This window comes from Botryllus schlosseri, chromosome 3, assembly GCF_051294905.1.
Source record: "Botryllus schlosseri isolate E-star chromosome 3, Bs_hap1, whole genome shotgun sequence".
Taxonomy (NCBI): Eukaryota; Metazoa; Chordata; class Ascidiacea; order Stolidobranchia; family Styelidae; genus Botryllus; species Botryllus schlosseri.
Window position 1 is genome coordinate 18,726,600 of NC_137238.1, and position 22,837 is coordinate 18,749,436.

At 40.9% G+C, this 22,837-nt stretch overlaps 1 protein-coding gene and 2 long non-coding RNA genes across 5 annotated transcripts in view; all 3 read right to left on the reverse strand.

Moving 5' to 3' along the window:
* LOC145435009 (uncharacterized) overlaps positions 1-22,837 on the reverse strand; it is a 210,186-nt gene that overhangs the window by 132,157 nt on the left and 55,192 nt on the right. The window lies entirely within an intron of this gene.
* The window catches only part of LOC145435927 (glycine amidinotransferase, mitochondrial-like), a 31,063-nt gene that overhangs the window by 3,539 nt on the left and 4,687 nt on the right, over positions 1-22,837 (reverse strand). For all 3 annotated transcript variants that reach the window (XM_080313195.1, XM_080313194.1, XM_080313196.1), the window contains 8 exons: positions 22,136-22,335; positions 21,985-22,053; positions 19,187-19,303; positions 18,925-19,120; positions 18,658-18,851; positions 12,093-12,230; positions 4,000-4,164; positions 1,177-1,249 (listed from right to left, as the gene is read on the reverse strand). In XM_080313195.1, coding sequence (XP_080169321.1) covers positions 1,177-1,249; positions 4,000-4,164; positions 12,093-12,230; positions 18,658-18,851; positions 18,925-19,120; positions 19,187-19,303; positions 21,985-22,053; positions 22,136-22,162 — 979 coding nt within the window. In that variant the 5' untranslated portion in view covers positions 22,163-22,335. The remainder of the gene's footprint in view (positions 1-1,176; positions 1,250-3,999; positions 4,165-12,092; positions 12,231-18,657; positions 18,852-18,924; positions 19,121-19,186; positions 19,304-21,984; positions 22,054-22,135; positions 22,336-22,837) is intronic.
* Positions 13,867-18,369, reverse strand: LOC145435928 (uncharacterized). Its single transcript, XR_013914108.1, has 3 exons — positions 18,261-18,369; positions 14,588-16,126; positions 13,867-14,125 (listed from the first exon to the last, which is right to left on the reverse strand). It is a non-coding gene; the product is annotated as an uncharacterized LOC145435928 (long non-coding RNA).

Sequence of the window (22,837 nt, forward strand, 5' to 3'; positions counted from 1 at the left end):
TTCTCAGAAAGAGCTGCATTCTCTGCACAGCACATAGATAAACTTAAAATCATCCCTCCATCCTTGGTTTTCTAATATCTTCATTTGAAATTCTGGCTTGATGGATTGTACCAAGTTTTTTAAGTGTTTTACCAAATCATCTCCAAATTTGTAGCTGAGAGTTGGATTTGTTGCGGATGTTGGATTGAAGAACTCTGATATATGCTTTAAGAATCGATAATATTATGTTGGCAACCAATGTATTGTGGTTTATGAAAACCCTTGCTCATCATTGCATTTCGCAGTTTCACAGCAACGCCATTCCGCCGCCCAGTATCAACAGCTGCTGAGTCACATATGATATGACATTTTCAAATTTTCATCATATTCCTCTAATCGGTTTTCTAGACCGCTGAAAATATGTTGAGTTGTTCTACTTTCGCCTTGTCGAACAACCAGTTCGATTTGTGTCAGACAAATTGAAATTATACGGTATATACAGTCTACATCTAAAACCGAAATTATTAATTATTTAATTTTGACTGTAAGCAAGAAAACGATCGGAATAATTCTATCTGGGCAATCACAATATACAAAAATACTATTTTAAATCTTCGCAATTGGAATTGTGTTAGTTAAATTCAAATCATTATGTAGTCTGTATCTACAAAAAAAGCCTATCCTTCATACAGTGAAAACTGGAAAAGTTTTGTGCGCGAGGTTTTTGTGTAACCTGTCTTAACTTTTGGTAATTTTGAAATCAGGACAAAAAAGTTCATCGCTTCTGACTCCAGGACACAGAAAATTTTGATTTTTTTTCTAGTCATAACCCTAGTACCCATGCTCATTGCTCATGTGTCCCTATACCCATGTCTCCAAATGCTAATGTTTTCACATGCCAACGCGTTACCATTATCAAACGTTGATATGCTCAAGTGTCTCTTGCTATTGTGTCGCGATAAGCCCTCAGACCAATGTGCACGTGAGTTGAAGCTAAGGAAATTGGTTAGAAGCAAGCCAGGGCTCGCGACATTAGTTAATGTTCATTGCTCACGTAGGAGGCATTCCCTCCATTTTGTGAATCACGTGCATTAAAGCAAGAAAACTTGACAGCAGAATCAGTAACGCTCAGGTCGTTCACTAACTACAATGGTGCCAGTCGATGAGTGCAATAGCGAAAGATATATTGATGCTCACAGTCTTGGAAAGCCGAGTAGGGAGCATTCACTATTTTCCAGCCAGCTTTCTTGAACATTTCCATTATGTCCTCCTAAAAGAAAAATGAATGAGAAACTTGCAAAACTTGTAATCATGACGATTCAACAGTAATGCTCGTAACTTCATGTAAGATGTCATCAACAAGTAAAATTCATTTTATGTATTAAAAAAGAATTGTTGCAGAAAATAATAGTTGCTGCCCATTCTCTACCAGTTGCTGATGATTATCCCTGACGAGTGTCAGCCGAGAATATTCGGGTTCATTTCAATATGAATATAGTATTCAACTGTATCTTGAAGTTCTTTACCTCCAAGAAGCTCGTTACAAAGAATGATATGGGGTATTACGAAACAATCCTCGTGATCTCTACTTTTATTCCAAACTTTGGCACTTCTTCGTTATTCCCCAGACATCGAGAAGTGATCCCCATGAAACCAATAAATGTTTTCCATGAACATGTGGAAATTCATGAACGTGAAAATGCAATTGCTTTTCGCGTTGGGGTGGGGTAGACGGATATAAGGTATGGGGGTATTAGGGTGGGTTAGGGTCAAGGTTGAGGATATCCTAAGATTAGAGTTGGGAAAGGGGGCATTGGGGCGGGTTAGGGTCAAGGTTGGGGTTAGGATATCCTTAGATCCGGGTTGAGCGTATCGTGAGATTAAGGTTGGGGAAGGGGGGTATTAGGGTTGAAGGCGATGAATATTTGGGTTGAGAGTATCGTGTCCCTCACCCCAATCCTAATCTTGGGATACCCTCACCTCAACTTTGACCCCAACCAACCTCACGATATTTTCAAGCCTAATATCAATCCCCCCCAACCCTAATCTTGGGATACCCGAACCCCTAACTTTGACCCTAACCCACCCTAACATCTACCTCACCCAACCTTAATATCTCTCACCCCAATCCTAATATCCATCTCCCTCACCCAACTCTCAACGCAAAATAAAACAATTTACTTTGACGTTTATAAATTTGTATATGTTCATGGGAACCATTTATTGGTTTCATGGGGATTACTTCTCGATGTGTGGGGAATAACGAAGAAGCGCCCAAAATTTTGCCTTCAAGGCCGAAATAATTGTACGCGGTTCGTGGTGGCCGAATAGGCGGATATATGCATTGAGTGACTATGACTATATATCAGTAGTCGGGAACGTATGACTCGCGAGTCATATCTAGCTCTTTTGAGTGAAATGTATGGCTCTTTGTCAAATTTTTATTTTTGCACCCAATTTATCAATACTGTAGCAACTTGTTAGTAAATTTTCATCACGACCAGAAGAATTGTTATCGTGGCTGTATAAATAAGGCACTGAGAGGTAAAGATAGTGGCGTATTCTGGTATAGGGTCTCGAGCCCACTTTTCAAAATCCTCAAATTCAAGTTTCAAACCAAGACAACGCCATAGCTGTCAGTGGTCATGTTCTTGATTAGTAAGTAGCTTTTTAGAACAGGCGTTAAAATATAGGTGTTCCGGCTCGAACTCGAAATCACACTTTTACAGCTACATTTTCGTGAGTTGACTGAAAAAAGGTCATTTCTCCGACTTGACTTCAATATTGTCGTTTTAAAGAGTCATCGCCCCCTTCGGTATTTTCGCCCCTTGGACCGCCAAATCGCTTACGAAAGCGGCTTTACTCTTTTACTGTTGTCTACATCTGTTGCGAATGGTAATTATCCGAAGTTTCGAAAAATATCGTACGACTCTCACTGTAATGCAATAAAAAGATCTATGTAACTCAAGTTTCGCATGCTCAAATAAGGCAGAGAAAATGTGATACCCACTACGCATCCCATGTAGTGAGTTCGAATTTCGAACAAATTTTTAAGTGTGACGTAACAATTGATTGACATGTATGGCCCTTTGTGGGTTAGAAAGGGAAATGTAGGGCCAATATGGCTCTTCGAACGAAAAATATTCCCGACCCCTGTTATATATGCTCGGTTGCGTATGGACATATTTTGCGTATCTTCAGTTGTCGCAACTTCAATGGGTTTATAAAAATAGTCGCTTCAATAACCAAATACAAGTGGACTTGGTGTATAGTGATATTCAAGTATACTTTCCCCTTGCATGCTGGAGCTAAAAGAGCCACAGAAATGCTTGACACTCAGGCAATTCTATACCCCTCCACTTATCCTGACTATGAGTGTCGGCTTTGTTCACATTAGTTCTCAAGGGTGACTTGCAATCTTCAATACAGTCACAATTAGGGTTGGGAACAACGGTTCGAATATGAATTGAAATGATTCAAGTGGAGTAGAGAGAATAGATATTCTCGAACACCGAGACGTAGAAGTCGTGCCACCAATTGCGTCCTACAATCTACAAATGCATGGGTTTCTGGTGGAGAACAGTTGCACTTTAGAAAATTACCTACCGTACATACAATATACATATCGACAGAGGCGCCACACCGCGATTACAGATACCAGTTCTTTGCTCTGGGTTGTATGAGTCGATAACGATATAAATAACAGCGCTACGTCGTGCGGTAAAGTTTTCGCAGAATATTTCACTAATAGTGAGTCCTTACTGAAGAAAATCGTATGGAATTTAATTGGACGGTACAATTTTGTGGGTTGGGTAGGGAATCGAGGACTCACAAGGGTATATGGTGGTGAATAACAAGAGAAATTTGGTGGCGCTCTCCATGACATATTGAATAGATAACGGCAACATTTGGAAATGACTCTCGACCCCACTTATTGGGAAGCCAATATGCGTATCATAAATGAAACCGTGGATCGAAACCGTTGCTCTATGGTAAGATTACAAAAAATATAATTCTTACACTCAAGCACGGCTTGTCCGGGTTAGCTATCGCAAGTCCAGGTCCGATCAAATTGAATGTTGCGTCGATGTGAACCGGACTGGGGTCCCGAAAGGCGATCTGATGGACGCGGTAATTGGGTTCAAGATGTCTCCTCATCCACTCGATGCCTGCTTTGTTCGTAACCTGCGTACCAAAAGAATTGAATAGAGTCCAACATTAGCATTGGGGACGGCACGAAAGTTCGGTTCAGTGTTCATGTTTGTATAGTCGTGAGAACCTCAATGATTCATAGAGGGCGTTCACCAAAGAACCATATACTAGATTTCACCATACGTCAACGCTTTTACTGCAATTTCATTATCTCAGATCAAAGTTCCTTGGAATTCAGCTTCTTTTCGCACGCCGATCACGACAGCGGCAACCAAGCAAGTTCAATGTTGAACTAAGATAAAGGTTGTATCAACAGAAATTGCACTAATTCTTGAGAATGTCACTTGAAGTATCGATCACATCATTCTGGTAGTAAATAAATATTGGCTTGAATCCGTAGCCGCGGTGTTTCTGAACCGAATACTGGCTGAAGCAAGATGAAGAGCTGATATGCCTTCTATCACAGTAGCTCGGTTAAGTACGCCCAATATAATTTTAGACGCATCGTTGGGACACATGTTTACATGCGTCGCGATACGTACGCCATCATTGACTGCTTTTCATTTCTTACGCCATTACTGACAGTGGTACAAAAGACCAACGGGTTATTAGCATCAAATTTTTCTTTTAATAAACAACAGCAACATGCATCATGATTTGACGAAAAATGCGACCATTTCACGGTGAAGGGCAAGTTTAGGGAGGTTTTGTTGGCCTGATGAGAATTAAAGCCTATATACACTTTCGGAAATATGCGACACTACTGTGCTATTGCTGAATTGATAAAATGTTCAAACTTTTTTGAGCTACCACTTCCTTGGACAACGAATGAAGTGCCAGTGCCCGTCGACCCCCTCATCACGCCTAAATCATAAAACGAAAGTTGTTCTGCATTTATTACAGCTAATAATGAGACGGATGGAGCTGGTGTATTATCATCGTCATCCAAATCCGAATTCCGATACCTAAGTGTTGGAGGTTTACCTAGGCTCCTCCTCGCCACCTCATCCGCGTAAGCGGTGTCTTACAAAAGCCTAGAGGTGGTTCGTGTTATAAGCGGGGATTTTGAGCCGGAGCCCGGAGCCGGAGCACCGGATCCGTGCATTTTTACCGGAGCTCTACATAAATTCAGCCGGAGTCGGAGCTGGAGCTAGTTATTTGAGGGGTAGCTCCGGCTCCGACGTATTTCATAAGATGCTATTATATACGCAACAACCATATCTGCTGAGTTCACGTAATTCAACAGCAGGCCTTCGCGAAATGAAGAATCTTTTCCTCTTTGGCGCTACCTTTTCCGACTGACCATGTTCCTGGGGATTTAACAGCAGAGCAGTCGTATGTTTAATGTTCAATTTTCATACATTAGTGCCGGACCTCGGTATGCGAAATATACCAGTGAATATTGTGGGTATTCGGCATACCCGCAATTTCATCATCAACAAAACCTTGCTGGCCAATTGTACACGGTTCGAAAATAATGATCACTATGTATTACGCGAAATGGGAGAGAGGATAAAAGCGTGATTCCGTTGCATATGTCGATATGACGAGCAGGAGCCGACAAATTGCATCTCATCGTTGCTATGAATCGGATGAGCAAATACTCGTTCTTTTGTGATAGTTCTTTAATCGGGCCGCGAAATTGGACAGTGTTATTGAGTATGCAATTATGCATGCTAATTGGAATTCATGACTGCGCATCATCGTCATTCACTCCAGTAAGGATTTTCGAGCGTAAATAGGGGATGGCAGAAGAGTAGCCCAAAACTCCATGGTATTTTATGTTGGAGACAAATTACTGATTTGATACGTGATTTCCAATTTGTAATTATCTGTTTCGTAAACTTGTAAATGTGCAATGTGCATACTGCATAGTTTAATCCGTTATGGGCATGGCGCAATGTGCATGGCACAGTGTTTAATTCGATTATTCGAGTCGTTTCAACGGAAAAATATTATATTCCGAATTCCGATAAACTTGATCGACACCGTGTGGACTGGTAACGAGTGCACCAATATCGAACGTCAAACCATTGGCCATTGGTGCAAATCGAATTTCTATTGATCACGTCGTTATATCCGCCGATATTGCTCTTACTACAGTTACAGTAGAATAATAATCACACATTTAAAGATTGAATTGAGCTGTATGGCTTAATGTTAGCAAGTACAGTGCAAGTGTTGAAACGCCGCATCAGAATTTTAATGCTGTACACAGCAATGGCACGGAGTAAAGTGCGTTCTCGTGCAACTGTGATGTTTCGACAATTGACAAGTATTCATTATGTAGTCACAAGCCGGCACGGCGGCACCTATGTCTTCGTTTCTGCATCCGATGTTACTGACGGCTGACAGACTCTAGATTACTATTACCTACGGCTAAATTAGTAATCTATATAGACCAGAGGTGGCCAACCTTTTCTGCTAAAGAGCCACATGAAATTGACGAACGAGTGTGTTGCCCACTAGCCGCGCCAGGCGCGTAAAATTTTCAAAGTTAATATTATTATTACTTGGGTATATTGCGGGTCGACTGTATACTACCCGCTGGGCTCAGTTTGCAAGGACAGGACCATTCGGCATCTGGACAAATCGATATCGAAGATTTCCGCTAGTATACGACAATCATTTTGTGCCTACATTTCATCGTCGACGATCTTTCTGCGAGCGCAAACGAGAATAGTGTATACTTCCTCTCGTAATTGCTAATATAGTAAAGTTAGACTCAATCGGCTGAATCACGCGTTTTTTCGTTTTCAGGTGGGGTAGGCTACAGTGGAGGAAATCGTTTGACAATTAAACACGCGAAGCATGAAGTAAAATTGTACTACTTGTTTAGTTTACTATAATGTACGACGATTTACTAAGAATGTGACTGCTGGACCCTGGATCTGCCAATGCGTCGGATCTGATATTTTAGTCATAAACATTCCAAGTGTCGCGGCCATACTAATTATATTTTTGGTTGGCCTTGCAAGTTCACAATCTGAGCAATTCAATTTCGATAATATACCAGAATTTCGATAATATAATGGGAAATTAGCTCGCGGGATACTCAAAACCTTCTCGCGGGCAACATATGACCCGCAGCCCGCGGGTTGCCCCCCCCCTGATATAGACAGACATCTTCGATTGCTTTCAGAGCCGGAGCAGTGGTAATAATGCGGCTCCGGAGCTGGAGCCGGAGCTAATGTATGATAGACTAAAGCTGCGGAGCCGGAGCTGGAGCAATGCAAATTTACGGCTGCTCCAAAGCCCTGGTTATAAGTCGGCAGTTACGGAAAATAGGAAGAATATCGGCCTGGTGTAAATGACCATAGTAGTCGACAAACACCATGGATACCCCACAAACAAACAAGCAATCTCATTCTTAAATCTCAAATCTCCATGTCCCGTACTCTCGAGTCAGTTTCTGCTGGGAGTCAGAAACTTGGTTACGGTACTGTAAACACGTTCTATCAAATATGAGCGGGGACAGGCAACCACGAAAAAGTCAACCCAACTCCAGTGAGAGTATTTTTATTGTATTTAATTGTGTATCCAGAATGATTGATTTGAGATATTGAACTTTGTGTTGAGCTCAAAATCGTTCTATACTGCAATATAATCGTCTCAATCATTTCATGCGCGGAAACTTTGCGGAGTGGATTGCGAAGTGGATTGGCTATCCGGTAAGGAATTTCTAATTGGAATATATCCTGGAATCAAATCACCATATCCTCGTGCAGTTTTTTGAAATGATGGAGTTATGTTTTTCCTTCAAATTCGGGTTGTCGAGCTGGACAGGTATACCTCATGCAAGCTTGAGACTTCGAACCGGTCGCGTGTCGCAAAATTTTGGTGAAATATCACGGGCTTATCACTGAATCCGAACAGTGCCATTTTCACCTTTATAAGGTCTCATTATTTCTAAGAACGGATATATTCTACTCATCTAATTTAGGAAATATGCCAGTCAAGTAGAAGTGATATTGTTTCTTGCAGCCAACGAGCACAATTTGTTTAGACGCGGGCATAAGTTTGAATCAAAAAGATTCATAAACACAAACAATATTACACTCAGAGATTGTTACTGTCTGGCGAAAGTGTTTCTGCGGACGGTAGCAGACCTGCATGCGGACGCGCTAAATCAAATCACCGACGATAGTGCACAAGAGATATCGATGACCCATTTCGCATACAAATGATTCTCACTAATTTGCAATACGCAGCATCGATAACACGAATTAGTGAATTGGCATTTCAAAAGGACAGGATTTCTAGCTATGAGAAACTCCCTGGCTACGCACCTGGGGTTTCTATGCCAACAACGCGCTGGTTAATATCAGCCCGGGGGGCCTACGGCCTAACGTAGGCCCCGATCAGCCAGTCGGGTCGTAAAATTTGATCGTAAAATGGTGCCCTTCATATTATCCACGTGTTATTGCAGTAAGAGCAATGTGGGCGCATGCCGCGACCTTATCAATAGAAATACATATCTCAAACGTTTGAAATTCGATCCGCGATATGGTTGCGCTCGATAGAGTCCGTCCAGCAATGAAGTTTATTGGAACATAGAAGGTTCCAGTTCAAACTAATCGAATAAATTCAGAATTTGCGCCACCGAGAATCTCGTGTTGCATCAATTTTTGACAACGTAATTCAATGCCGTGCACTGCACAATGCGCAGCATTAATAACAAATGTAACACTGACAAGTGACACTGAGTCAACACGAGTGAATAAAGCAGACAAGAATTAGTAGCCTACAGATGATAGCAAACGAGAAAGCGCGCAGCTAATCAGTAATTCCAAAACTTACATACAGCACAATGGGGTTTCGAGTCTGACATCGCGACAATTGTTTGCTCAATATAACGACGTTTGAGCTGCATTGTTGCATTTGCCGATAAAAGTTGGCCAAGCCTTGTTAGAGAAATGCGCACTTTGCGTAGAAATGACTTTCAATTCGCAGGCATACACAAACACACTGTCCTATTTCCAGAGGTGGTCAAAGTAGTCAAAAAAGCTACTCAAGTAGAAGTAGGAGTAGCGACGAAAAAATCTACTCAAGTACGAGTAGAAGTACTTCTTTCATAGGCAACCTAAAACTACTTGAAGTAAAAGTAGAATTGACTGACTTTAAATCTACTCAAGTAAGTAAGTAGTTGTGAAAACGATTCTAATTCGTGCACATGGATTGTCAAAAGGTGCAAATTAAACTATGCGAAAAGTGCCGAGCTCGATTCATATTGATGCATACTAGAAGGTATCCAATTTTCGACAGCATAAGCATTCGTCACCATCATGGGATGAAAATGATAATATTGATATGGAAATGCGATACTAATCCTCTGTTTTCTCGAACAGCACGTTTTCGAAAATATCATGGTATGGCGCCCTCCCCCATATTATAAGGCCCGTAGTTTAGTCGAAGAGCAGTACGGAGAAGTTGTTTAGGATAGGGTGTAAACACTTTGCGCGATTAGTAAACATTAATAAAAAATATGGTGTACCGTAAAAGCGGCAACGATTACAGAAAGTGCGAAACATGGTACTCAACTGCGTTGAGTGTAAGAGAAACAAGCTGTATCAAAAGATTCAATACGTCAGTGCTTTTCAACCTGTCTACGGTCGGTGGTCATCATCATCAAAACACACATTCCGTATACTTATGATCGATATCTACGTGCAAAGACTGTTGAGCCGACGACGATTTCGCGGGTTCCAGCCACCCAACATTGTATACGTCGACTATTTTGAGTGCAAATCATCCGTAGGCTCATACTACATGGTTTTTCTGACGGATTTACACAATTATGGCATAATTAGACAACGTTTGAAAAAAAAAACAATTTTGTTATTTCAAAAAGGCAATTGTTTAAAACACTGTTTAAAGCACCGTTTGTTTCAAATGCAAACCTATGTATAATGCAATTATTGCACAATTTATTGGTGAATATACGCTGAGTAATATTCGATTTATTGCGATTTTTACTTGACTACTTGCCGTTATCTTGATGTTAGTAAAATTGTAGGAGCATAGTCTCTTCATAGTGACCTTCTATAAAGGTATATCACTCGTAGAACAGAAAATATGTGGCTTTGTGACGGATATTCATCCATACGTTTGACGCTAGTCTGCAGGAATTGTCTTCCCGGTTTTAGGAACCGGACTTAACCGGCTTAGATATAACTATTATACGGTATTTTAGCATTCATACACAACAACTGACAACAACTATTCATAGAAACAAACAACATGGTCACCTGTATTTTTGTGGAATATTCAGTGGCAACCAAAACCGCAAGATAACAGGCTTGAAGCCGTGGTGAGTTACAATCTATATATCGGGGAAAAGTCGCACCCTGTTCCGTTTCTCACCACTCGAAAACATCTTTATTGAAATCCATCAACCGTGCTTGCATCGTCAGCAAAAGGAATTTTCGTTCAAGCTCAATATCACTCTCTATATCTGAGCTCACTGTTAGCTAACGCTTCGGGCTTCATCTGTTTGTATGACGTCACAATTGGTGTATGCAAAGTCGTTACACCCATTATTTGGAATTTTGGTTTCGGGATTTGGGTTTCAATGTTTTCGTTTATGAAGAATTCAAATGTATTAACTTAAGATGTGCACCGAAAAAGTATCATTACATCGAGGGTTCTTACCCTGAGGTCCATTGACCACTAAGGGTCCAAGGACCAGTGTTGGGATCAAGTCAATACCTTCGAGTCACGAATCATCTCGAGTCATTGCACATTTTGACTCGAGTCAAGTCAAGTCAAGTCAATCGGTTTTCAAAGGTGACTCGAGTCAAGTCACGAGTCAAGTCACGATTCAAGTCAAATTGAATTTTCGAAGTATGTGTGATGATTCGAAGTCATCACATTATGATAACTGTGTGAAAGATAGATTAATTGGCCATTTATCTTGAATCAAATGACTATTATAAAGTTAAATATGCATGCAAAAAGGTGTTGTATCGCTCACGCACACGTAGAACTGCTAATAAAATACGCGTGTAGCTGTATAGCTACCTGCTACAGTCTGATTTTGTCAGACAATATAAAGGATCGAATACCAAGCCTGGAGAAGTTCAAAAAAATTGATGTGGTACAATAGGCACTACCCACCAACACATCCGTGAGAATATAAAGGCATAAACTATATTCGTTCGATTTAAATCATACAAGAGTGTTGGTAAAGGTGAGCACTGCGCAATGTACGCACTGAGCTGCCTAGGAAACAGAGATACGATGCTATTAGATAAATCTACTGCTACTACGACAACGTAGGTGTGATGGTTTCGTTAGGGGTCAATTTATTTGTGATGTACCAATGGATGATCAATGAAACTTACAATAATTGAAGACTGATTGCTCTCACAAGTGACACCGGCGTATCGCTAACAACCCAAACATACATAATATCTAGAGTGATTTAATCGACACTGTTTACTCAATGACTTGAAATTGACTCGTGAATTTTGCTCCGAGTCACGAGTCAATCCGCATTTCTGAGGCGTTGAGTCAAGTCAAGTCAAGTCAAGTCATTTTTGCAAAGTGACTCGAGTCAAGTCAAGTCATACTAAAAAGGTGACTCGAGTCATCCCAACACTGCCAAGGACTAGTTTCAAGTAGTCCGTGAAAGGCTAATGTTGAAACTACAACTATAAAACTACATTTTACATTGTAAGATCAGCATAGTTATTTGACTTGCGTTCCTATTTTGTCATATTGTCAGTGCTCGGCACGGCTCACAAAAGTCACGTTGACGATACGAACACTACTCATTACACTTCATCTGCTACTCAGGTCGTAACCAGACAAATTTTTAGTCATCGCCTCCTTACATTTTAGGATTAGGGGGGTTCACGTGACTACCGAAAAAGATTTAGAGGTTAGAGCTAGTAAAAAGGTTAAGAACCGATGCCTTAAAAGAGTTCTGTGGATTCCGCTTGGAGCAATGAACAACTCACTAGACTTCTCTGTGCGAAAATATCTCTTCCCGCTCTAGCAAAATCGGCTGCATCAAATGCGGGTTCCGCTTCGGTGATCACGAACCTCCCGGAAAAAATCGAATCGCTCTTCTTTTGTGGGTCTTCCACGGGAAAGTCCTGAACGATCATAGTATCAATTTAGATGCTCAATATTAAGTCAAATCTACCAGTGTGCAACGACATGAGCTTCAACTAGAGTTGTTTTGTTTATCTAGTTTGATTTTATTGTGTGGAAGCACATGCGTAATTGCATATAGCCCAAACCAGTGATTGACAAGCGGTGGACCGCAAGGAGTTAATTAATGGTCTGAGGATACAACTTTCAACCTTTCCTTTGCGTGCCTTGGAGTCGACTTTTATCAAAATACGCCAACCGCGTTTGTGCTAACAGAGGAGTTCGTCTACCATCTAAAATAGTACGCTGAGGTTTAGCGATCTTTTCGTCCCGTTCATTCGACACTTCATGCCGGTGACGTCATATTTGGTGATACGATTGTTGATGCACAATGTTTTTACAGTTCTCCACTAGTTGCTGTCGCTTACCCCCCCCCCCCCCCCCCAATTGAATATGTATCGCACATCAATGTTACTTCTGCTGTTCCCTTTCTGATACCAGTTCAGAAAGGCTATAGGCTTCACGTTGGAAAGTATATTCCTGTTGTTCGGTCAAAACGCAACAGCGTGACACCAATTGCTAAATTTGCAATTAACATACAAATATTGAAGAAATGACTTTTCAACACGACCGGGTTCCGATTTCGAACCTGATTCTACCCTGCTTACGCCATTGCATACACGTACCGTCACAACAGTGACAAATTGACGACGAATCGGGCCTAATTGTCTGCCCGTATCATCACAAATCACATGGATGGATTTAGTGTGTGTCTTGACCTCCAGGTAACCCCTGAGACTCGCTAAGGAGCCCCTGGTGCTCCACTAAGCCCCGGAACCAGTGGTCGGAATAAAATAATATTTGAACGTGCAAGAGAAATTTACTACCAAATTCTGTCGAAATTGGCACTATATGACAAACTGTAAGTAATATACACCATACTAATTGTCATGATAGTACACTACGAGTTTAGGCCTTGTTGATAAGAGTTCGGGCATGGCAAAGCTGGCATGTCTATGATGTATCTGACCCTGTCAAAAACGGAATTGTAGTCCAGTATGTAAAGAATCACGTCACTTGCTAAGTGAGATATGAGTTGAGTATGAATCAAGTCAATCCATGACTCGAGTCATCCCAACACTGGGTCCTAGTCAGACATGGGGCAATTACTTTATAACATGTAATCCATTGATTGCTATTACGGTTATTTCTGAATCCTGCGATTACAATTATGATTACAGTAAAATCTTGAAGTAGTCAACTACGATTACGATTACATGAAAAAGTAATCACGGTTAATTACGATTACATATATTTTACATCTTGAAACTTGAGGCTTGAACACATTGGGAGACAATATACCGGTCGCGATGAGAATGCCTCATGAGAGAACTATTTTTATTTTAAATGTGACTTCGATTGCTTGGTACATCACAATCTAACCTGCGTCTCGCGATTTTTTTCGTTTAGTTTTGTAATAGTCTGCTACTATTGGGCGACTGCAATATCTTTTGACTACATAGCATGAATTAACAACATACAATAAAGCAGTGCTTTTCAGCCTGTGTGACGGTTCAAACTTGTGTGAATGAAAAAATTTTCAGTGCGAATGACGAAGGCGGTGCGACTAATCACCACTAATCGTAGCTCTCACAAGCCGTAGTGAATTAATATTCTCGCACTATAATAATTACGTAACCAAAAGCCTGGTTTGGAAGCTGGTGTAGTGGCAGACATACAGTATATCAGCCCGTCTGAGCCTTCGACAGGCTGGAAAATGACGTCAAATTGACTTTCTGCATTCTTTCGCTAAACAATCATCATATTTTCGTTATAACCGTTCGATTAGCGCGAGACATAAGGATAGAGTAAATATGCACCATGATTATAAACTAGGCTTACCATATTTTGGAAATGTAAAAAGAGGACACTTTTTCAGAAATTTCAGACATGCAAAACTGAAGAAGAATTCTCAAAAACCGGTAAATTTTTCCCACTTTGTGATCGGTTGACTAAAAAAAATAAAAAAAAAGGTCATCACTTTCGCTCACAGCTCAAAATAACGTTTTTCTCTCCACATTGCCAGGTGGATGACTTAAAAAAATAAAAAAAGGTCTTCTTTTCGCTCAGAGCTAAAATCACCGCTTTTCCCTCCGAAATACCCGCCGGAGCGTCACTTCTCGGCTAATTTGCGGCATATCGCTCGCAATTTGATCTAAATCTGACCTAAATTTTCAAAAAAAAAAAAATTTTAAAAAAGAGGACAAAAGGGCGTCCTCCGAGGACACTTTCAAAAAAGTCAAAAAAGAGGACAAATCCTCTTAAAAGAGGACGTATGGTAAGCCTATTATAAACTCACATTTGCAAGTTACTGTAACGCAAATTTTTATCCGTTCAAAGGTTAATAAAGTATGAATCGTAAAGGGTATAATTTTGGTTCGACACTTTGCCAGAGCTATGTGTTAATATGTATGTACTATTTATTGAATTTAGTGCAAAAATCCTGAGATAGTTTTTACATATTCAAGATCACTGTGTTGGGTACTGTACCCAATAAACGAGACTTTAGCAGGAGAATTCATGATAAGAATTGTCCGACTGTTTTTTTCTGAATAACATGGTCGAAGACCATTGGGATGAACTAGTGTAGGGGTGTGCAACGGGCGAGTTCAGGTCTATAGGACTCATTCATTTCGATGTCAACCCCTTCAACGTCGGGGCATATGAAGACGTATAGTTTTGGCAAACAAACCGCTGATAAAATGCGGTGCCAAAAACATAAGCGGCGACAAAACCTCGGTCTAAAAATTACCGATGCTGGATGGCTAAACCTTTCGATATGGATATGCTACGTTGTCGGCACGGAATAGTCCCGTTCCTGCAATCTGAGTAGACAGTATCTACAGTAGTACAACTACGACACGAAGAGGAATTTAATTCACCAAAATTTGAAATCGCATGCGTCAGACGTGGTTTGTAAAGCTTTCTTGGGTGGAACTGTGGTGTTCGCGTTCTGTATGTCATACATACCCATAAAATCGTACCATACAACTGTAATATTAAAAATGAATTTCTTTTCATGGGTGAAGCTCGGATCGCGAGAAGTCACAAGAACTCAGATTTTGGGGGTAGCCCAAAAGCTGCTATACCGGTATTTAAAGTGTTATGAATTCTCAAGTTAGATGGAGCTAAAGAGTAGAACACATCGTATCGTGAGTTTATTTGCTCTTCGCGTCAACTCGCGAGACAGATGTTGGAGTAACGTATCATAAGGTAGCGAGCTCTAATGTGCCTACTCTTCTTGATCGTTTTGCACCTTATGTTCCAAGACATGCATGAAATGAATTTGTTGAAATACAATGTTCTTTCCAATTCTCTACTAGTTGCTGTCGATCACCCCTGACGAGTGTCAGCCTAAAATATTCGGGTTCATTTCAATATGAATATACTATTCAGTGTTGGCTTTTAGGGTGGGCGAGGTGAGCGGTCCCCCCCCCCCCCCTGGTCGAAGACCCCTCCTCTTTAGTCAATCAGCAAATCTCTGCATTTGTTAGAAAAGTCCCATATCTCGAAAATCATCAAGTCTCTGCATGCAGTAATAGATATGACGAAATCCATCGCCTGGCTCAAACCTTAACGGTGGTGTGCTGGCTCATTACTATTGCAAGCCGATAGCTTTCCAGATAAGTGTGGGTCCATTTAACCTGCAGAAGTTGTATCGCTATTCTATTATGCCACGCTACATGCCATTCATCTTCAACATGAAGGCATGAGCTATAGTTAACTGGCTCATTTCTTTTATAATTTGACAATAAATGTATGATAAAAGAAGTCTCAGAAGCTTGAGAAATTCAGTATTCCGGACTGATTCAAAGCCTTGTTATAGTCTCATACAGGGCTGTGGAGTCGGAGTCGGAGTCGGTGGAGTCGGAGTCGGAGTCTGGGTAATTTTCGCTTGATGGAGTCGGAGTCGGAGTCGGAGTCTGGGTAATTTTCGCTTGATGGAGTCGGAGTCGGAGTCGGAGTCGTGAAAACTATAATAGGTGGAGTCGGAATCGGAGTCGGAGTCGAGGGAAAAATACTGAGTGGAGTCGGAGTCGGAGTTTGTGAGAATGACCCTGACTTCGACTCCGACTCCGACTCCAACCTCTCTATCATGAAAACATTTGCTTTCAAAGAGTTTTCGAAAGAATTTTTATGTACCACCAATCACTGTTACCGGTATTAATAACCATTCAGATCAGGTACGGCCAGCCCGTGGCATGCAGGCCAAATTTGGCACACGAGAAGGTTATGTGTGGCCTGCGAGGTAATTCTCGAAATTATTTATGACATCAGGTACAATTGCAAGGTCAATCAAAATTTGATTAGCATGACCGCGAAATTTGATGATGACTAAAACAACAGTTCTGACGCATCGACGTATCCAGGGGCCAGCCACATTTATCCCAGATCGTCGTATATGACCATAGAGTAGTTCATAGCAGATTTATTTGACTTGAAATTTTCTCGGTACTTCGCATGATTCATTGTCACTAGATTTCTTGCATTCAGTATTCGAGCACCCTTCTGGAAATAATAAATACATATTATTCACAGAATTGAGTCTAACTATATTCGCAATTAGGAGATAACACGTCGTTCAACATGCGGCTTCGCTTGTGCACTCGCAGCGAAATCGTCGACAAAACATTTGCACAAAATGATAGAGGCATGTTCAGTTTGTTCACTGCTACCGTCGATTTTGCTATGTCTAAACGTCGAATAATCCTGTCCTTGCCAAATGAGCCCAGTGGTATACAGATGTGATCCCCAATGTATGCTAGAAACATATTTATTGATATAATTCAGTCATTATCTTGCAAAAAAAAAATTCGCACTTCGCGCGACCAGGGCCTGATTGCGCACTGCACAGTTGCATGACATATTGTTATCAATTTTAGAGCGTATTAATAGAAGTCTTGTTTGCGATGTTACCTAATTCGGTTCGCTCCTATCGGACGACTAAAAAAAGGTTATCAACATTCCAGTTGCCCGCGCAATGGTTCGTAAATCTCATGTGTCCCTTTGGCCGAAAAAGTTGCCCACCCCTGATATAGACAAAATTAGACATTACTTGCAAATTACAACTCAGTTGCACAGGGGAAGAAATCGCAATATGCGTTTTCGCGATGCAGTCAAAATTGATGCATTTTTTGGAATTATGCCATGATACTGTGACAGAGCACATGCATCGGCTGGTTTTGTAAAATTGTAAAAACGATGTAGATATGACCAAACGATGCTTCCCTCTTGACAAAATTAAAAATATTTGTAGTGTAGCTTAGCTGTTTGGGTCGAACAAATGATTAAGAAAGACTGCAAGTCGCAATCCTTGAATACTTGATTAAGTACATGCAGACTAGACATAGGCTATGGTCTTTGACTACTTAACTAAATTCCATTTATGACCAATGTCTGTTAGTAGCAAGAGTGTGTGTGCTTGTAATCAGGATAGTGTGCAATGACAAAATTAGTAAGTTCAATCTCTTCATTAGTTGCTGACTTATACACATGAGCTACACTTGGATTTTTATCTACATTTTTATTATACAGGATTGGATATCTGCCATATTTGAATGATTCATACATTTCAGGATATTAGAGAGTCCATGTTATAAAAACTTGAAAAAGGAAGGATATTTAGCAAATCTTTCTTTCATGTAAATTGCGTAGTAGATAATTCGAGCTGTGCCACAATGAAACAATTTAGCATGCCACCGTTAATCATATGTTTGCATATGTTTAATGGTTGTATGATAGTCATTCAACCGACAATGTGGCATATAATTTTCGAAGTAAATTGGTAATAATGCTGGAGTCGGAGTCGGTACGTTTAAAGACCCAGGAGTCGGAGTCGGAGTCGGTACGCCTAAAGACTCAGGAGTCGGAGTCGGAGTCGATATATTGAAAGTGTGTGGAGTCGGAGTCGGAGCCGGAGTCGGTGGTAAAATTTACCGACTCCACAGCCCTGGTCTCATATAGGCCTACACATCACGTTCCATATGGCGCACTAATATGAAGTTGGTAACAATAGATGCAAAAATAGGGTCTGGTGTGATTACATATACTTATAGGGGGGGGGGGCGAAGTCTCGCCCAGATACTATTAAACTGTATATTGAAGTTTTGTACCTCCAAGAAGCTCTTTATTAATAAATTGTTATAAATCATTGTTCACGATTGTTCAGTTGATGTCATGATCCTTGCACAAATGAAAAGTAGGCTACTCGTTCCTTAACAAACAAACTTCGGATTTTTTCGATTGTAATCGATTGCGATCACAATTACTTGGGAAAGCTGTAATCGTCGTAAGCGATTACGATTACTAATCACGATTAACCCATGCCTGCTGAGAAGGCCATCTATTGGATCACGATAGTTTAATCACCTGATCATATAATGCATCGGTCATAAGGGGTTTAGGTGCCGCAGTCCATTTAGCTCCTCTCTTGAAATATTCCTGGACGAGGCTACGGTAGGCCCGGTATTCGAAGAACCTTGAGCGCCATGACATCGGGGCTTCGATTATTTCGTTACCGACTACAAGTAGAAGATCTCGTGGCATTGACCCGCATGGTCCTCCTGTAATTAATAACGTCTTGCCACTAATTATGCCAATGAAGGAAAATTAAAAATAGTTATAGCATACACTGACCTCTCGACTTGAACTCAGGTGTTTCATATTCGCTCGACCAGTCTACAAGATCAGGGCGGCGTACTGTGACACCTTCGTGGCGCAAAATGTTGCAAAATTCTTCGATCTGCTCAGTCGCCTTTGCAAGTAGATCCTGAGGATACGTTTTCCCTTCTCGCTTCTGGTAAAATTCCCATTGATCTTTACGAGTGGCGGCCTGACAAAAATTAACGCCAAGATTAGATTTTTGACTATTCGCTTACTTGAAGTGCAAGCAACTAACCTTGACCTCGATGTCCAGACGGGGAACGCATGCATTTTCTGGTCTACCGACAATCACTTCCTCCAGCGGATCCCAGCCGTTGTGCGAGGAGACGACTTGGGCTTCTTCCGGTTGATTCTATTTTATAAGGTGTGAACGTGTGTTATGGGTGTTAGGAATCAGAATCGGCCAGCCACACTTGTGCAAACTACCAATCCAGTTTCTTGAGGGCAGCTTCTTGCTGTCGCTAGATCGGATTTTGAAAAGTGAGTGGTTTAGTTGTTTATGGTATTCATGTTGTTTGCTACCTACAATGGTCATTCATACCAGGCCGATATTCCTTACTTTTGATTCCGAAACTTCCGACTCGTAGCACGGCCCACTTTTAGGCTTTTAGTAAGACACACTGCTTACGTGGATGAGATGGAGAGGAGGAGCCTAGACCAGGTGTTCTCAATTTTATTTTTAGCGTGGCCCATTTTCCGGTTTGAAAATATTCTGTGGCCCACCTCTATTCTTAGAGTAATGGTCCTGTTCATTGCGCGTGGCAGTTACGGCCCTGGTAGAACTTAAAGGCTATACCTCTTGTACACATTATGATCGTCTGCTGCCCCAATCGCGTCGCTAAACACAATTGATCTAATCCCCGCAGCCCACGATGTGATTTGAGTTTTGGTTCCATTATTGTGGGAAATATTAAAATCATTCTGGACCAACTTCAAACAATTCTTTGGTGAATGGGGTACTACAGAGAAGTGAATAAAGAATATTTTAACATGCAAGCTGTACGTAAAATGTACAAATTGTACATTGTATGTCTTGTACCTACTGAAGTTGCGATGTCAGATAATTCAATCCAATGATACAATGAAATTCATATGACTGTTACATTATGTTCAATGATTTCAAGGCTGGACATTTTAAATCAACGACGGCAACATACGACCCGCGGCCCGCGAAGGAATTCTGACCGGCCCGCAGAGAGTTTCTACCCTGAAAGTGAAATTCTATTCTGAAAGTGTTGACAAATTTTATGCGTCACAGAATGAATCCAAGTTTTCCAACACGAGAAAGATGGACATGAAACCACTTGCTCTGCTCAGGTGTGCGTAGCCTACATACTGTACGTATATTATCGACCATGAACGTTAACGAGACAAGGCTGCGTTCCAATATAACTGATGTTCACGTGCAGTACTTAATAAGGGTTTCTACACACGACACGAAGCCAGAGTTCAAAAATATGATGACAACTCTGACCGTCCACAGATGTCTGATCATTAAATATTGTTTTTGGTCTCTATGCTTTAAACTTCAAGTTTACAATAAATCAGATTTATTCCTTGTATATGTTGATAAATACGCGATTAATGTATATATTCTGTAATCCGGCCCGCAAAGTGCTTCAGTATCCCATATCCGGACCGCCGACCGGAGAAGTTGCCCGCCCCTGTTTTAAATCGACTCCAAAGATTAATGCGCTTCGCTAAATCCTCAATCTACTACGATTAGTTGCGGTGGTGCCGTATACCTCCACCGGAAGTTGATTACAATAATTCACATTAATTTGTAATTATGGCTATTTGTATGTTAACACGACCTGCAGTAGTACTGAAAATCTACATCAAATACACTTCAGTCCGGGTTTCTACACACCATTTTTAACGGCATACGACTTATAACCTAGTCAGAATACTTGGTTACTTCAGCATCACCTTCCACTTATTATATACTCGAAATTAGTTTAGTTACTGTTAGCCGTAGGTTCTTATAGCAGGAAGAAAAGCCGTCGTTCCCCCTCACGTTTTCAACATTGTGACTCCATAGGTGCCAGTACGTCTCATCAGATTTTGATGAAAACCTCTATGTAGCCTACGTATCATTCGATAATATGAATATATATTCGAGCAAATAACATAACAAATATAACTTTACTTACATTAATTCTACAATTTTTCGAATAGCTTAGTGGCCAACCTCAAAATGCTCCTGTGGCCCACCCTTCGAAAACCCCCGGCCTAGAAAAACCTCCAACACTTCAGGAGGAATTCTGGAGGCGACCTCGGTTGGACTCGAACCAACAACCCATTGGTGTTGTAGCTGCGGATTATACCACTACGTTATCTCGGCACACATAAGTGAGTGGTTCTTGTGATGATAGTTTGCGTGAAAGAATTTGAAATGCGATTAGTTCTGTGGTTGCCCATTTCCAAGAATTAGATGTCAGGCAACCAAAAAGCAAGTCTTGTCGTTTGGTGTGAATCTTGATACTGGTGTTCGATTGTGCTATCTTGTTGTTGTTGTTGTTTGTTGTATTCATGGTGTTTTTCGACCGGGCCGATATTATCTATTTTGATTCCATAGCTGCCAACTTCTAGCGCGGCCTAATTTAGGGCTTTTCTAAGACACCACTTACGCGGACAAGATGGCGAGGAGGAGCCTAGATGAACCTCACACACTATGGAAGGAATTATGGAGTCGATCTCGGTCGGACTCGTATCCCAAACTTATTGGTGTTGTAGCCATGAGTCATATACCACTTCGCTATCTCGTTATTATTGTGCTATGTTCTTTTGCTATTGACCGTGGTGTAGCGATTTGGAGAGCAGATCCAATTCCGATAAAATTAAAATGAATGAATTGCATCGAAACCTAGTCTAGTTATGATTCTATTTTACTTGGTAGATTCGGATTTCTTGAAGGTTGCAAGTTGTAGTTCTAATTGTAGAGTTACGAGTTATGAAAATTAAGTAGTTTTAGCTCTAGTTATGCATTTCGAAAATCGAGTGGTTTCTTCAATTGTGCGACCAGCACGTTACCTGGATGCTTGATGTTTGCAATCCTCGCGTAGAAAGTGTTACTTTAGTCGACAATCGACACCGTGACATCTGGTAAAAGATACAGAAAAAAAACATTGCAATACGATCGTTTTTCTGCTACCCATCAGCCGACTTGACACTCGTCACGCACCATATTCTTGCTGATCGTTCGCAGCATGTTGCTCTACGAGTGACAGAAATGGTAGTTTTCGTAATATTCGAGGTTGACTACTTTCTGAGAGTAGGAAACTGTATCGTTCCTACACTGGTAATTTTCTTTTGCCGATCGCGTTCAAAGGAAGGTCCGAGCTTTAGCGAATGTTACGTTCAAGCGTTCTCCACAATCTTGAACTGAAAAAAATTAAGTATTGTCGATTACTTCAAAATCCAATATGCTGACGCGGGTCGCATGCGGCCAGTGGTCAGCGTGTTTGAGACCCCTGCCCTAGAGGGGACCATACACCCGGTTTAAGAGCCCTGCATGTCTCCTGCACGTTTTTGTCTGACGGATATTTTTTATCATGTATTCAAAATTGAAGACACCCGTGATTAGGGCTGTATGCCAAAAGTGTCTACAACTTCTTGAAATTATTATCATAATTAGTATTGTGATGTATGTATGCTGGTCATCAGCAAACTTGCTCCAACTACCAACCTAGTTAGTTGACGTTCAACTATAATTGTGTGAGTAGTTCTAGATCTCTTTTAGTTGCGGATTTTTAAAAAGTGGGTGGTTCCGGTTTTATAGTTCTAGTTGCGTAGCTAAAAAAATGTTTGCCAAACCGCTAGAAAACATGTGCCGTAGTTTGGCATGAATCATGATACCGGTGTTCGGTTGTGTGTTGTACTTGTG